At 41.9% G+C, this 18,201-nt stretch overlaps 1 protein-coding gene across 2 annotated transcripts in view; it reads left to right on the top strand.

Moving 5' to 3' along the window:
• filip1l (filamin A interacting protein 1-like) overlaps positions 1-18,201 on the top strand; it is a 59,832-nt gene that overhangs the window by 18,746 nt on the left and 22,885 nt on the right. For both annotated transcript variants that reach the window (XM_067500466.1, XM_067500463.1), the window contains exons 2-4: positions 827-1,151; positions 1,780-1,953; positions 2,060-2,238. In XM_067500466.1, coding sequence (XP_067356567.1) covers positions 837-1,151; positions 1,780-1,953; positions 2,060-2,238 — 668 coding nt within the window. In that variant the 5' untranslated portion in view covers positions 827-836. The remainder of the gene's footprint in view (positions 1-826; positions 1,152-1,779; positions 1,954-2,059; positions 2,239-18,201) is intronic.

Genomic DNA, 18,201 nt, shown 5'->3' with positions numbered 1-18,201 from the left:
CCGTGACTGATGATCAGAAGCGTTTAATTCATTGAGACAAGACTGAAGGTCCGGGGCTCAAAAAGAAAAAAAGAACAAACTTACGGCAATGTCAGAGAATTTGTGGCATAAGCAGGCTTTGTGGCCGGTGGAACATGATGGTGCTGATGACTCTGTTCCGCTGAGGGACTAATAATAATTACATGGCATTCAATGACGACATGCTGATCCACTTCATAGATGACAGAAGTGTAACTGAACGTAGGACGCAGGGTGAGTTTTTGGCCTCCTTACAGTGTGACGACAGAACAGGTTTATCTGCACAGCCTGACATCCAATCAACCCAAAATACGTTCAGACACGCACAAAGGCAAGGAAAGTTCAAACTAACATTACAGCTCACATGTTTGTTTGTAGTACTTCTTTTCTGGGTTTTATTAATGTCTTGACTGCCCTTAAAAGCAGTTCAGTTATACAGAATTCAGTGAGTGGAGAGCAGGCAAGTTAAGTGAAAATGATATCTATGTCCACTAATGTATAAATCCGCTACAAAGAAGATGTAAAAGTCACTAAGACAGGGTGACAGCATGAAGGCATTTGTGAGTGTTTTGTTCTTTTAGGTCCTTCAAATTCAAGGTCGTGGATTCAAGCCTGGCACATTACGTATTCTGTTGTTCTCCCTCTGACTTGACTTAATGCAAAGATAAATAATGCAAAAGATAAACAAAGAACCTTTCACAAAGAAGATTCACACAGGGGAGACATGGTGCAAGAAGAGTGTGTGCACATCAGCATGCAGGATAGTAAAAAAACACACTCATCCTTCCATCCTCCATTCATTCAACAGGTAGAGGAACATGAGATCACGCAGCAACAGTCTGGAAGACACGACCAAGGCCAAGCCCGTGCTGCAGCAGCAGGCGGACACGCGGAAGCGATCTGCAGAGCGGGAAGAGCCCTCGGGCAGGGCCGATCACCGCCGCCGTCACCGTGAGCCGCCAGACGACACCGGCACCATTCAGCGGAATCACAAGGACCCCAAGAACAGCACCTGTGCCGGAGTGAGTGGCAGCGGCACTGGTGCTACGAAAGGCGGCCGGAGGGAGAAAGGCAGGGACCTTTCTCGAGATGACCTGGTTTTTCTACTAAGCCTGCTGGAGGGAGAGCTACAGGTAATGTAAACTGTTAATGTGACTGGGCACGCTTGGATTTAACCCTGGAAAGGTTTAGTCATTACAGCAGCAGAGAGGCCTGCAGACACAGCACTGACCCCAGCTGGGCACATAGTCAGACACGGTGGCTCAGTGGGCAGTCAAGATGGACTAAAAAGCCAGTGTTAATGGACAGCTGACAGCTAAGGCTACTTCCTGTCATTCCAACACTGGATCCAAAAGTCCCCTGGCAAAGTAGTGCTTATAGTAACAGGGCAAAGTCTGCTTTATTAAAAGAGCTGGATACAAGGAAACAAATGTTAAGAGAAAGCACAAACTTTAAAACACCGGTTCATTACATCTCGTCATCCCTCCCCTTACAATGACTGGAAAATTTCTCAGTAGTTTTTATTAATGCAAGTTTTGATGTATATGTGCGGCCCCTTTTTTTTTTTAGCAGAATTGATCACATTTCCATTTATATTACCACTACAATTTGGGGAGGCTAAAAACATATGTTATCAGGTACTTTTCTAATAGTGACTGGTTACTATGACAGTAATAATTAATCTTTTGTCAACCTCTTGTTATTTTTATGTAGACAGATATTTTTTTTTCTAATCAAAAGCAACCTTCTCTCCAATGGCAGGCCAGGGATGAGGTGATCACAGTGCTAAAGGCAGAGAAAATCGACTTGGCCCTGCTGGAGGCCAAATATGGCTTTGTCACACCACAGAAAGTCCTTCAGGCCCTGCAGAGAGATACCATACAGGGCAAGGCTGACGACTTCCAGGAGGACATTTATGAAAAGCCCATGGTCGAGGTAACACGAACTCTGAACCATAATTAAAGAAAAACCTATATACGGGGTGTAAAATACCGTCAGCAGTCCAGACGTAACAGATGTTTTCTATGTGCTGTCTCCACAGCTGGATAAGCTGGTTGAGAAGCAGAGGGAAACGCACCGTCGGATGCTGGAGCAGCTGTTGATGGTGGAGCAGTCGCACAAACAGACCTTGTACAAGCTGGAGGACGAGAAGAGGAACCATGGAGAGTTCATGAAGAAGAGTGACGAGTTCACCAACCTGCTGGAGCAGGAGCGCGAGAGGTCAGTGGGTTGGTTAACGCCAGAGCTCAGGTAGCCACCGTGTAAGCAAACATTTTACACTACACACACTACACACTAGCCCACATACAAATATTAACAAATATTACTAGATGCATTATTGCATGAGGTGCAGTATAAGAAATGTAAACGTGAAAACCTACCCACACTCGAATTCAGCCTCAAGTGCTAAATCAAACGGAGGCCAAAACCTGATGCAGCTTTCTTATTTTAGCCGCATCTGTCATCTCTGGTTGCCTCATTGCCCATTTGGTATAGTGTCTTTCAGGGTCAATGTCAGCATGAACTTCAGACTTAAAGGGCCTTCTGAATCATTTCAGCAGACACAGTGGAAGCAGAGTGATCTGTTTTTTTGTCGTTTTTCTCAGCACTTGAGAAGCAGGAGAAGGATAGTGACCACTGAATAATGTCAAGACTTGGGTGCCTTGCTCAAAAGCAATTTATCAGCTATAAAAGAGTGCTCCAAATCCTCCAGCCACTCCGAGCTGCCAAAGTATGTCTTCATAATCCTATGAAATGTTAGCATTCAATCAAAGTGTTCTTCGGGATTACAGGGGAAAATCCACCCTAATAAAATGTTCCCGTGACCTGGGGTACGTATGTAACTTTTATTATCGCCTTTTATTTGAACAACTCGGCACAAACCTGCAAAAACCACATCCTGGCATTTCTGAGCCACTGAAGCTCACAGACAGCAGCTCAGAATGAGACAAATCACATTGTTATGCTGCAATTTCATAATGTGCCAACATAACAGATAATTGCGCATGCACTCTTTGCATTACGGTCTCGTACTCCCACCTAAGATCACAAGCTCAGTTTTAAGATTAGACCCCTACAGGGTTTGAAACCGTAAAAGCCTCCTGACTTTGACTTTTCCTCAGGCTTGAAGGAGTGATATTAAATTTAGCGTAAGCCTTCACGTCACCTTCACGATAAACTGGAATAGCTCTCGTGAAACTCAGGTCAGTTTTAATTAGCTCCATACTTTGGTAAGAAACAAAATTTTAAAAAGCCTTTCCACTGTCCTCAGCTGTATTTTTGGTTGGGTTTGCGTAAATTAGCTAATAATAACCCCGGCAAAACACTGAACCAAGATCATGGACAGGTTATGTATATAATGTACCCCTGAGCCCAGACAGGTAGAAGCCTCCCCCACCCCACACCCCATGGAATACATAGGACCGTCAGGGTGTAAGAGAAACAGAACCACTACAAATGAGATGTTGGTGTCATGTGTTGTGGTTTTTCTTGTCTCCATTTGTTCATCTCATGTGTCTTTTTTGCCACAATTTGTCAGTTTGTGGTCGATTTTTGTTTCTTGGATTTTTTTTGGTATACATATGTCTGTCATGTCTTTTTTTGATCACTTTACAACTATTTGTGGTCATTTTTATCTATTTTTGGCTCTTGTTGGCAATTTTATGGCTCTCTGGAAACATTTTGCATTTCATTGTGTGTCTTTTAACTGAGCTCTATGACTTTCAAACAAGAGAGGCTCGTACCTCTCCTGCCTCTGGGCCCGGGCCTTGTAGGCACAATAGTGAAAATAGTTACGGTAACATTAAACCTGCTTACCATCCACATATTAGCGTTGTGAGAATTTACTGTAGGGTTTAGCTGAAAGTACTGCTGTAGATAGCTGGTGTTTTGGAACTACAAGAGGAATCCTGGAAACACTTAATGCTATAAAGTGCTTTGAGATATAACAGTGCCTGAATCTTTTAGAAGCTCTGATAACAGACTAAAGCATGTTGTGCCTCTTCATGCAGCAAATTGCAAACAGCTTCATTCAGGAGGTATTATACTGTAAGAGTGTTGGGCTTCCAGACATTTCAGCTATTTTAGATTACTGCACAGGCATGTTGAAGAACCTTTAAAGACTCCAGTGGTGAAACTGTGATCCATAAAATGCTGTAATGTGAGATAAATCTGGGCTGAATCCTTTAGCATTGCCAGCCAAGTCAAAGATGGCTGGAAGCCTGAGATGGAAACACGTCTGACTGATTTCTTCTGTAAATGTGACACAGAGAGCACTTACAGAGCGGTGCTCCGTTTACTGCTTCCTCAGCAAGATCACATATCGTACACACAGAAAGGGCGTATGCGCTAATACAGAACTCACCTACAACACCCACAGGCAAACTCACACTCATAAAAATCTGCACACATGCACCCTCAGCAACTTATTTCATAAAGGAAACCCAGCTGGACATAGGCCCATGACCTATTTGGGACATTCACTGCACTTTAGCTGCAGCAGAGTCTTTGACTTGGACCGGAGGACGGTGTGACGACGCTCTGTGCTTTGTCACCGGGCATGTCAGGAAGGACGGCCTGCCATGAAAAATAGGCCTCCGTCCAGGGTCGAGCTAATTGCGACGTGAGAAAAGGCGAAAGATTTATACAACTAAGAGGACAAAAAAAGCAAAAAGAAAAACTAACCTGATGACTTCGAGAAGCATCAATCACATGGTGTGTTCAACGAGACAACCATGGAAATAGTCGATGAGGGTGTATTTTTCAGTCTCGGGTTCTCCTGTAGACTTAAGTGTTTATACATGTACACGCAGTTCTGTAAGAACAAGAAAAACTGTGCGGGGTGGTGCTCAACATCTGCCATCATAATCTGTCTTCAGTGGTTGGACACAGCATTATTTATGTAGCTGAGTACTCTATTAAGGTCATACAGTAGATGTGAGTGTATGTGTGAGACTGTTAGGTAAATGTGTGTGTACAGAGGTGTCCCCTTACTTCCTTCCCTCCCAGGGTTGTTTGTCCAGACAATCCTCACATGAGACATTATATTTTTCAGGGCAGCTACACGCATAATTATGCGTTACACTATACAGTACTGCTGTACGTGTACGCACATGAGGAAATGTGCAGGCGAGGTCCAGCTCCTTTTTTGGTTCCTACAGTAAGTGAGGAGGGGAAGAGCAGCATTTGTATCCTGAGCTGGATTTATTATGCATTACAGTTGTGAAGCTCATGTAAAGTGGGGAATGTTTGTGCAAAGAGAAAATAAAGGCCCGCTGTAAAATTATTATCTCGACCATATCCCGTCTGTGGAAAATGTTGATTATAGTTATCTTTAACCAACCATATTTACCTCAATGCATTGTCTTCTTGTACAACTACACGTTAATTCACAAATTCCCATAAAACTATGTCAATTAATGAGCTTTAGAGGCTAAGAGAGCAGTGCTTTGGTAGTGTTTATGGCTTTAGTCTTAATGCTAAGCTAAAGTAACTACAGCTGGCTTCATATTTTCCAACATAAGAATAGTAGCAAACGTCTTAATTAACTCTCTGAAAGAAAGCAGACCTTTACACCCAACCGCTGCTTTGGTGAGTACCAGGATAAAAGTGAGGGGAGATGAAAGAAAGTATCCAGCGATCAATAAAATTGAGAATGTACGGTTAAGTCTTCCAGTGCTCATCGCAACAGCATTTTAACAATGTACAAAAGATATTTCTGCCATTTAGGCGTCCGCTGATCATCACGACTCCCTCGAGCGTGAAGAAACAGAGCATCCCTGTGGAGCTTGAGCAAATGACATTCGCCCAAAACCCACAGTTTGTTCAGCAGCTTCTGTTCCGCGCCTGCACTATTTCCAAAGGGTTATTACAGAGGGCTAGAAAAACTGCAACCACACATTTGTGTAGATTTCTACGAGAGCACCCCCTCACACTGTGATATGTTTATGGAGAGCTGAAATAGTTCTCGGCGTTGTGAGAGCAGCTGCCATGGCTCGACACGTACAGTACGAGAGGCACCATGTCACACTGGGCTTTAATTTCCCTCTTGTTAATCCATTGTTGTGTGATGCATTTTAGTTGGATGTAATCATTTCCTTTCACTGGGACCCTGAAAGCAGCAAAGCGTGATTACAAGCTAATGTGCAAAAGGGTTTGGGAATGTACAAAACCTTTCCCCCCTCTCCTTCTTCTTCTAAATGCACACACACTCACACTTGCACATTTATAAACTGCTCATCTCCTGTTGCCTTTTGTTAATTTGACCTTTGTTCCCTGCTGACTGAACTCCTCCCTGGAAGCCCTAAAAATTGTGTACAGAACCCTATAAATCCGGGCAGGTGGGTGGGGGCGAAGCCAGTTCCCCTCTGATTAATTGTCGATAGAACAGTCGTCCATGAGTGATTACCTCATCGAGTGCCGGTTAAAAAAGGGGTGGCAGGGGTGTGAGAGCGAGAGCGGCATCCTAACCATCAACAGATGTTACTTTAAACATGACTTCAGCTCACAGATATACACACACACTGCATACAGTTACACCATGGCAGGGCTTTTGTTCGCCTTTGTTCTACTGAAGGGACCAAATTTATGCTCTCGTTTCATGCAGAGCATTATAAAACCTAAACTGATATTAGTGCGAGGGGGTTTTGCTAATGTTGTCAAGTGAAGGACGGAACCAAAGGATGGATTACTGAAAACGTCTACAGGGCACAGGCCCAGGGGCCCGAAAAGTCAGGGGACCGCTGGCCCACAGCCTTCTTGTTTGAAAAGCACACTTAGTAAAAAGACACACAACCCCCCCCCCCCCCCCCCCCCCCCCCCCCCATAAAATGTAAGACAAAAAAGATTCAAAAAGACACAAAATTACAGAATAATAGAGCAAAAACACACTAAATGACCAAGAAGACAGAATAAAAGACGACAAACAGACAAAAATGTGCCCAAAATGAGACAAGAGAGAAAAACGTACAAAAAATGTACACAAATGATCCCGGAGAGAGCCAAAATGCCAGGACAGCGTCTTACTGCACGTTGGAGACGTTGTGGGGGCTTTTACTTTGCCTTGGGACACATTTTCTAATAATGCAGCCATGAGTGAACCCAGTATGGAAACATGAGTCAAGAGTCAAATCTCAAATCCATCCTGCTATCTTTACCATTTAAAGCTGCACCAGGCAAGTTCACATGTTGATGTCACCAGATGACAGCAAGAGGGATGAAACATGACCTCTCAATAGTCAGAGCCCTTGTGATGTAATGTCAGTAAAATGCATGTTTACCACGCCAGCTGGCCTGGGAGCAACTTTTGCCAAAGTGAGAGGAGAGGCAAACAGTCATAAATGACATAAGGTCAAGTTTCTTTAAGAGAATTCTCACTTTTAATTAAAGTTTTGAATATTTTAATATTATTAATGGGGGGCCAACTGTTGCATTTGTTGGCAGATTTTTATTTGGCAGACACAAGAACAACCTACGCTCTGAAAGTGAGACAGGTTTGCATTAGGTTATGGTCACATTTATTATGTCTATTTTAGAAAGATGGTTATTGTTAGTGTTCATGATGTGCCATGCTGAGTGTTAAAGGGTCCCTTTGCAATGAGTTATTCTAATACAATAACCACGTTATATAAATAATGTTGAACTGAATTGAATTATTTACAAAGTTGTCTGTTTACGTTAATTAGTAATTAGCATTTGTAGCATTATAGTCAAATTTGACAATCAAAAACTGGGCTAAAGTGTATGTCCACCATTGAAATCGCATAACAGAGAGTGTTGGCCGTCACTCGGTTAAGGCAACCTCTCATGATACTAACTCAAGTTCAATAGTTGTAAGTTTGCCATAAAAACAAGCAGTGTGAAAACAGCTTACAGATGATATGAGATCAAAGTGGGTTGATGTAACTTGCTGGCCCAACAAGTGATAATCACTGTTACTGAGCTCTTAAAAGCACAGTAGCTGCAAACGTGACACCCGATGACCTTCCTCCTCCTATTTAACGATTATTTGCAGGGCACGCAATAAATCTTCATGCCATTTGGTTGACTTAACTGCAGCAGTGGTGACATCACTCATGTGGATCCAATGGAGAGCATAGTTCAGCCATGCCCTCATCATTGCTGAGATGCTTATTATCCAGACCTTCCACCAGGCTTTAAAACACGACATGGCGTTTTGGATTGTTTTATGATCTGGGAATTTTAGTTATTAATGATGACTGCTCCTGCCACTGCAGGTTCACTCCAGAGACGGCCGTGAAAAAAAAAAAAAAAAAGTACAAACGAGAGCATGTTTTAGGAAGTTGTCAAGCAGATGTTGTACTGTACATACACATATACCACTGCATGCATGAGCACGATCACTCTTCAGCAAAGGGTTGGTAAGATTTTATCAGTATCCACAAAACTGCTGATAAGCAGACAGAAATGTGACATTCATCAACTGCGGCTGACACGTGATTGCAGCGCTTTGAGCAAAAGCTGTTATGTCTGACTCCGAGGAAGGGCACACCTGTAATTCCTCCCTGAACAGTTTCAGCTTGGTGCATATTATACATTCCTGTTCAAAGCCAGGTTCAAGCTTTTGATATGATGGATGGGAGGATGAGACATGTGATAGCAGAGTCTCGTCTGGTCAGTTTCAAACCATGATACATTTAAGACTTTCTGGAAAAATAATGTGACATCTTATTTATTAAATGCTGGTACGGGCAAGTACACGTCTCTATGATGTGAAAACACTGTGTCAAACATTTCCTTTTATGGGAAGGGAAGCTTTACCGCAAGCTGGACAACTGTACGTGTGACGCTACTCAGATGTTTGCAGTTTGCAGTGTCCGCTTAAGCGCAACCAGTGTGCCGTCATGTTGAGGTCAGGAATCACACACAAGTGACACATTCAGTGACACCCTCTAAACATACACGTGACACACAGCCGCCGCTGAACAGTCTCCCGAAACACATTCTGCCTTTTCTGGAAATGGTTTAGATCCTTGAGAATCAAGAACAAATGGGTTTAGAGCCAGAGCATGGAGCACATTGCTCGATCAAACTTTATAAGAATGTATGTAGTTTTTTTGTAGTTTACAAATGGGCAACAAAACACAGAATTTACGAATGAGTTAAAGCCAGATGGTGACGGTTAATATGACGGGAAATAAAAACCAGGTCAACTGCAAAAAAAGGTTTTCATTTTGCTCTTCAGTTCCTAGATGTTTGCACAGTTTGAGGAATAGTAAAAGAGAATATGGACCTTTTTCCCATCAACTGCAAGTGCTTAAAACTAACAAGCTACTTTTTCTCAACTGCTTTTACACAACTTTTTTACTTCAGATTCACCGTGTTTTAGGAGGAAATGTATGCAGCAAATTTTGGCAGGCTACTTAGTTCAGTATTGTAATACATGGTTACTAAAAAAAATACTACAGATTACTTGATAATTAAAACATTTTACAAGCATTTTGCCTTTTTTTCAGTAATTGTATCAGAGGAAAGGACATAACATGCATGGGAAGAGAGAAAATGGAGTTATGAGGGTCTCCCAGCCAGGAATTGAACCCTGGGTGTTTCAGCGGGTGTGTGCACCTTTAAAACTACTATAATGATGCAGATTTGACACTGACAAAGAAAACAAAAACAAATATCATATGCGAGTTGTGTATACCATGATTAAACTGGGATTAGCTGAAATATAATGTGAATAAATTCCAGCAACAATAAGATTCCAGGTAAAGTAGACAGTAATGCATCACAATACAACATCCATGAATAAAATGTCATATGACATTCACAAGCCTAATGTTATTTTCTGAGTACACACTTGTTTCAGATAAAGTTTCCAGGTGTTGCATTAAATGCCATAGTTTCAAAATAAGAAAATAATGTTTACAGTGCCTTGCAAAACTATCCACACTTTTATCATGTTACAACCACAAATGTAAATGTATGTTTGGGGGATTTTATGGGATAGACCAACACAAAGTGGTGCATAATTGTGAAGTGAATGGAAAATGATAAATGGTTTTCAAAAGTTTTTACAAATAATATTCTGAAAAGTGTGACATGGATTTGTATTCACCCCCCTTTATTCTGATACCACCAACTAAATCCAGTGGAACCAATGGCCTTCAGAAGTTACATAATTAGTAAATAGAGTCCACCTGTGTGTAATTTAATCATTGTACAAACACACCTGTTCTGTGAAGCCCTCAGAGGTTTGTCAGAGAACATTAGTGAACAAACAGCATCATGAAGTCCAAGGAACACACCAGACAGTTCAGCAATAAAGTTGTGGAGAAGTTTAAACCAGGGTTGGGTCATAAAAAAATATCCCAAGCTTGAGTAACATCTCACGGAGCACTGTACAAGCTACCACCCGAAAATGGAAAGAGTTTGGCCTAACTGGAAACCTACCAAGACAAGGCCGTCCATCTAAACTGACAGGCTGGACAAGGAGAGGATTAATCAGAGAAGCAGCCAAGAGGCACACGGTAACTCTGGTGGAGCTGCAGAGATCCACAGCTCTGGTGGGACAATCTGTCCACAGGACAACTGTTAGTCGTGCAATCTATCAGCACGGAGAGGGAAGCTGCTCAGAGTTGGATGGAAAATGGATGGAGCCAAATACATGGCAACCTTAGAAGAAAACCTGCAAGAGACTTGAATAACCCTAAACATACAGCCAGAGCTACAATGTATGTGTTAAATCAAAGCATATTCATGTGTTACAATGGCCCAGTCAAAGTCCACACCTTAATCTGCGGCAAGACTTGAAAATTGCTGTTCACAGACGCTCTCCATCCAATTTGACTGAGAGCTCGAGCTATTTTGCAAAGAGGAAAGGGCTAAGATATCACTCTCTAGATGTGCAAAGTTGATGTGCAAAAGTGTTTGAAACACCAAAGATTTGCAGCTGTAATTGCAACGAAAGGTGGTTCTTCAAAGTATTGACTCAAGGAGGCCACACTTTTTAGATTTTTGATTTTTGTCCTTTCGGCTTATCCGTGAGTTCAGGGTCGCCACAGCGGATCATTGTCCACATGTGGGGCCACTGTGGCGCCGGAAGGTTGACCACCAATCTCACAGTTGTCAGTTCAGTCCCGGCCTCCTCCGGACACGAAGTGTCCTTGAGCAAGACACTGAACCCCAACTTAGTTGCTCCCGGTGAGTGTTGGGCAGCTGCATAGCAGCTCCCCCATTGGTGTAAGAGAGTGTGTGTGTGTGATTGTGAGTGTGAATGGCTGAATAAGAAGCAGTGTTAAATGCTTTGAGTGCCAATAGGTAGAAAAGCGCTATATAAGTGCAGGACATTTACCATTTACCATGTTGATTTGGCACAGTTTTTACGCCGGATGCCCTTCCTGACCGGGCTTGAACCGGCACTGCACAGCTGGGGAGGAGAATGGTCTGTTAGGGACTCAGTGCCCAGAGACACGTCGACACATAGCCAGGGCCGGGGATCGAACAACGGACCCTGTGGGTCCGTGGAAGTCTGCCTTTGCCAACTGAGCTACAGCCGCCCCAACCAAACTTTTTAGATATTTATTTGTAAAACATTTTGAAAACCATTTATCATTTTCCTTTCAATTCATAATTATGTGAATATAAAATCCCAATAGAATGCAATTGCATTCGTGGTTATAACGTGATAAAATGTGGAAAATTTCAAGGGCTATGAACACTTTTAGATTTGGTTTCTGACAAACAAGTATAAAACGTGACAAGTACGCCCTGCTCCATTTGTTTTCCTGCTTCACACCACCTTCATTTGTGTTTCTAGACTCTTGTCTCTTTCACTCCCACATCGTAGGAAAAACTGAGCAGCTACTGACCTAATTCAGGCTGGTCAGCAAGCACTCCCTTTTCAGCGCTGGCCAGATAACGAACGCATTGCTCCACAGTCTCCTCGACCTCAGGCTCATTTGTCTGAATCTGCTGTTACAAGGCTGATTGTATTAAGACAAGGCAGTGCACCCTCCCGTCTCCCTGTTCCTGACACTCTCTCTAGACCGAAGTATAAGATCATTTTTAAGAGTGAACACTGATCCTCTGTTGTCAATTTGAAGTATGTTGTTTATATTTTCAAGTAAAATTGACCCCGTCTATTCAAACTGTATATCAATTTCATAGTACTACAATGTGCCGGATGTGGATTGGTGTGTTTCCTTCTGGTGTAATGGAAAGAACAGGATGGGAAGTAGCTTGTTTTGTTTTAACTTGTGCATTCTTGTGTGAACAAAGCAACTGCTGATCACGTTCTCTGAATTACAGCCTGTCATTGTTTGCTTTTATTTTATCAGGGAGGTATAGAATATGGAGATAATATTTAAAAGCATAGCGACACAGTTTATTGCTTTGACCAGGTCTGCAGATGTGCAGGTACAGATGCATCAATAAAGTTAGAAGCTAGTAACATAAAACAGACACCCTTTGCAGGAAAGTATATTTTTGTGTGTGCACGCTTACCAAAAAAGTGTGTGTGTGTGTGTAAGACTGTCAAAATATTGTTCCAGTACATCTGTAAAGCGGGTAGTAATTAGGCCCAGAGAGTCGTCATTGCATGGCGCAATATCATTACATATCTCTGACAGAATGCAGCGATTAGACCTCACCAACCACAAGCATGCAGGACTCACTGATTGTACTTTTGCAACCTTTTTTAAGTTATAAAAGCAGAAAATTCAACCCTTAAATAGACAGACTGTGTGCGCTATTCCATCTGCAGTTCAGGTAAAGATTTTATCACCTCACAAGAGCACAAAAGGTTCTTTTCTTTTTCCAACCATTATTTATGTAAGATTATTTAATTTCAGAGTGCATTGTTCCTTTAAATGGGTAAAAGTCTGATAGCGAATACCTCTGGGTCTATGTACAGGGGGCTGGGCAAGGTTAACAGACCCATTGGCGTCTCTGCAGAGGTCGTTTTCCACTAAACAGGGAGGAAACTGGGACAATTAGTGGTATAAACATAAAGAGAAGCAACTGATGCTTTCTGACTGCAGGATGGCAACTGTGAGCTTCACTAAATCTGGAATGTTCAGTAAAATTAACTAAGCGGCAGTGTTAACATGCCTCCTGAAAGCTTATTTGTAATCTCCAACATCTGTCAGGGTTAGAAAAAGCAAAGAAACAACTGAATGGTCAACTGAATAGAGCTTGACAAATGATTATGGAGACTGGGAATCTGCAGGAGTAATGCATGAGATAATCTTCTATTTGTGAAAGGAAATAGCACCAAGGGTGGAGGGACGGGGTCAGGGACGAAAAATGCAGCTAATGTAGAGTTAGCATGACATTTCTCGGCTGGCTGTGAACCGTGCGGGGCCTGACAGCTTTGGAAACGGTGAATGATGGCAAGACTCAAATTGCAACAGGCAACAGAGAAAATCCAAAGAATGACAGCAAGGCCTAATCTCACTGATTTACCTTCCCCTTCACATTTGTCCTGGCAGACACCTCCTTGAGTTACAGCTTGGCACCGCACGGCCAAGGGAAGCAATTTTTCGCCCCGGTCCTGTCAGGCTGGAAGGAAGCGACAGCGAGAAATTGCACATTGCGTCCTCGGTGTCAGAACAATGAGTCTGTGCCTGAGCTCCCGGCTCAGGGCACGTTGAGATAGTGAGTGAAATATGATGGGAGGAAAGAGCCTGCCAACCCAAACGTCTCATTGTGGTGTATGGGCTATCTGGATGTGGCCACGATGATTTGCGCAAATCAATGTGGCGTCATGTCTCCCTGTTTAAGTCAAGGTTGCTGCTGCACTTTACAGGGCCATTAACATGATGGAAATGCATGTTTGTATAACATCTAGTGTTTCAAAGTAGAATACAAATACGTAAGCAAATCCAGCAGAGAGAATAAAAAAATGTTTTATGTATTAGTTATCATTAGAACTTCTCTTACCCATAGTTGGTACACAAACAGTAATCCTGGGACCAGAAAAATTACTTATTAATAAATGTTTTTTAAGTTAATTTACTGTACTAGGTTACCAGAATCATTGATAAAATAACCACATGCTTTTGTAATAAATGTAGTTATGCTACATTTTCAATTATTGGGTATAATAAACTAATTCATATAATGAATCTGACCAATCACATATGCTTTTTAGACAAAGGGCTACAACTATTAACATGCTTGTACAGTAAATGTCCTTTAAAATGTCCTTACGTCTGCTTTCCACTACATTATAGTCTTCATGAGCATATGCTCACTGGTAATATACTGCAAATGAATACAAAGCACTGGGGCAAATATTTACACTGATCACACTTAAAGGCAAAATGGTACACATGGAAACATGCCTTCATCAATTATTTAGATACCTTAAAGTTAAAAACAAGCTTAAGTGTGGTTATTGGTAAGATGGTGGCAGATAAGTCTACAGAGGATGTTTGTGTCAACACATCTGATGATTTCATATCCTGTATCGGCTGTTTAACCAGGCCGTAGGCTACAAAACTCCACCTGTGGGATTGTTTCAGTAACCCGGCACACATCAGTATGATGGGCTCTGTTTCTCACTACAGTACAGTACGGACATTATGAGGAGCAATTCACCACGTGTCACTCATCTTGATAAAGGACACCTTGCTGTGTAAACAAAGCAGCAGATAATATCATCGCGTCTAGCAGTGGCAGCGCTGGTGTGATTTATGCCACTGTGGTTGCTTTCACTCTGTCATGGCTTCACACTTCTGGTTAACACAACACAGCCACAGCAAATCCGAAAAGCAACAAAGGTGCATGAGGCTAACTTGAATTTCTCTAGTAAGTTACAGTAAACGCACTGTAAGATAAATACTTTGTTTTCCACTTTCTCGTGTCACCGTGTCTGCAGCCACTGTTGGGGTTTTACAAGAATGAAAATAGCTCTTGTAGCTTTCTCAGGGTGTCAGGAAGCGACTGACTCGGAGGTAGTAACTGTTAATTAGGGATGTTTATAGGGAGCAGTGTTCAATTTACTTTTCCTTGACGAAGTTTGTCCGACATCAACCTAAAAAAAAACAAAACAAAAAGCAAAAAACAAAGCTGCTGTGTTTGGTTCCTTGTTAAATGTGTATGCATCTCTTTATTTGTAGCTAATGTTGCTTTTATTTTTAAACCATTTATCATCTCAAAGGAATTTTGCGTGGACACTATAAAGTGTCACACAGTGTGTGAGGCTTCCTACATTGTAAATAAAGACAGTTAACACTGTATAAGAAAGTTAGAAGTGAGTTTGTGGTTATTGCGGCAGAAAAAGAATCTCAAGGTTGTACAGTATACTCGCGAAGGGCCTGTCGAGACGGCGGCGGTTGGGTGTCATGTTGCGATATGGAAACCAAAATTTAAAACTTTGGGGATTGACTTTTTGGCGGGGAACAATGGCGAGCTGTCAGAGGGACCACCCGGTCCCAGTGCATCCCGGACTTTGACAAGACTCTCATGAAACCAGAAAATAAGAGCCACGGGTGGGTTTTAAATTCCCTCCTCCCCAGATCCATTGCAAGGTGCTGGAGATGATTGATGAGAACGTTTTCCTGTAAGGTTATGAGGCTGGAGAATAGCTGGCACTGCTCCGTGTTAGGCTTGAGATATGAAGGTAAACATTATCTTTTCAGACACACCTATTCCCCCAATAGTAAATAATTTTTTTATACATATTTACAGGAAATTAATGCAACTTAATTATTACGTATCTGTGAGGCTCGTGCTGAGACATATGTTTTTAGAAAAGAATGCAGAAGCAATGTTCAACAGTTTATTTTTTTTACAAGCCCATCAAACGTCTGCAAAAGCACTGCAGCAATGTAATTTAACTCTCCATAACACGCATGGCTTAACAGAAAACCAAATTCTGTCTTCTTATGGCAGGCAAGGACACCAATGCCAAGCTAATTAATACACCAGTACAATACACACCACGGTTTCTATGGTCAATAATTTATATTCACGGACTGCAAAATGCACGCTGCAGTGTCAAAACAGCCAAACAACATACAATATACAACACTCTGAGCTACACTCCTCCTAGAAATCATTTCCAGAGTAAAACTTGTTTTTGATGCAAGCCCAAACCTCAATTACACTGTATTTCTCCAAGATTAAATTATGCAGTCAATTTAGTTTTACTCAAGAATCTCCAATCCTGATGTTGCATTGACCTGGTGAGAGGAGTGCAGCCTCGGTCAGTGAGCCATAACCAGCTGGCACTTGGTTTGATTCGCTGATGAAGACGTCCGGTGGGTAAGAGTTTGACGGGGTACCGGCAGTATTTAAAACTGCCTACACAGTCTGCCATAAACGATTAGCGTGATGAAATAAGACTTTTGTCAAAGTCTCAGGGGCTGATATCTCAGGACAAATGTTTTGGGCTTGAAACCGAGCACATCCTGCTGCCAGTGGCAGAGGTGGGGAAGGGTGGGTGAGTGGGGAGTATGACTAAAGGGTGGAAAAATGGTTGTAAGGGTCTATCCAGTTTCAGAAGCCTTTCATGGCTTAGTGAAGTGGAAGGAAGGGGAAGTATCCATGTCAGCAAGGAGACAAGCAAGGTTGGACACTAAATTGTTGCAATCATACCGCAAAGCGCAGAGTGTGACATGAAGTGTTTTATGATTTATTTGTTATCGTTTCTTTGGTCTAATTACACAGTTTTTTTATCTCACTGCCCAAGAAAGACAATCATATTTGGCTTTTATTATCAAGCCACTTGTATTGCAGTGTCTCGGTGCGGAGGGAGAGCATGTCAATGAACATGCTCCCCGCATCACTTTAATGTGTTAAAAATCTTCCAACAATTTAAGCACAGCTCTTAGCAAAGTTTAAGCATGCCAAGTAGGAGGTACGGTATCCGCGGTTTGGACACAGAGCAAACACAAGCGAGAATAAATGCTATGCCTGAATCTCTCTAATTTAATCTAAGTATAGCATGAGCTCATTCCTAAGGCACAGTCTTTTATTTTTTTCAAACAAGGAATATTACAAGTTCACATTTCGAAAAACCTGTAAATTGCAGCCAGTTTTATGCTTAACCCCAAAACAACATAAAACTCTGATTTAGTCTTTTGCTCGGTTAGGCCTTGGGTCAGGTTCAGAAAGGCTGCACTGTGTCCAAATTTTCATATTACAGTTGGAATCGTAGTCTTTCTCATGCTGGAAGGAGTAAAATAACTACTAAACTGATTTGGAGGTCAGCTCTCTCTTTTATCGGGTTGTCCTAACTCCAGGCCTTGGGGTACCTTTGGGGGACAAAAGGTAGCAAAGTGAGCATGTGATAAGCTTATTAGCTGATCGACTGATATTGAGGTTCTTTTGAGGAAGGTTTGGGAGCTTAACCCCAGTTAAGTGGAGCTGCTGAGTGGCCAAGAATGCAAAACTGTTGATGCAGTAGTTAACGGCCTATCGATTATACTGTACACTTTGACCTGCAGAGCAGTGCAGAAAACAAATATGTTCAAAGCAAAAGAAATTTCACAGTTTTTTCAACACTCAACATATTTCATCACTAAAATCTTATTCAACAGCTTAATTATTCAATGCATTTCGCATTTGCAAAACATCTTACTGGACACCTTTACTGCAAAATAAATAAAAAATCTAATGAAACATTACAGGAAAGGCTGCCACGACGTTTTATGTTTTGTGCAGTCCAATAAAGGCTGTAAATTTGATATAAATTCTGCCTGGGATTGTTTTTATAAATCTGTAAACACGACAAGGAATGAAATGCGGCGTGCTTTGGGAATTGCTTCCCTTACTATCAAAGTAGCAAGAACAAAACAGACAAACGTATATGAAGATCTACAACAACGGATGTTTTCAGATTTTCTTTAAGCATCTTGTAAAACCTCTCAAGACTAGGCAACGTGCCAGAGCTAATTGCACTAAAACAAAATAAAATCACCATCGGTCCTCATCATCACAACAAGTCAATGGACAAAGCAAAATCTCATAAACCTCAGTGCTAAAATGCTTTTCTGGAATCCCTCCAGATGTGAGCCATCTGTTGTGTTCAGTCACTGAGGTGAGACTAGTCGTGTCTATCCAGACGGTGACATCACCCAGAGTAGAGACGGGCTAAAACCCAACATTCAGGCCTTTCATTAATAACGCGGCTGATCCAGGTTTTTTCAGGCAGGCTCTTGACATCCACTAAGGCATCCCACCAGTGCACTGCATCCACACTAAAAGTTTTTTGCAGCC

Source organism: Channa argus, chromosome 4 (assembly GCF_033026475.1).
Source record: "Channa argus isolate prfri chromosome 4, Channa argus male v1.0, whole genome shotgun sequence".
Classification (NCBI taxonomy): Eukaryota; Metazoa; Chordata; class Actinopteri; order Anabantiformes; family Channidae; genus Channa; species Channa argus.
This window is presented reverse-complemented; position numbering and strand designations above follow the sequence as displayed.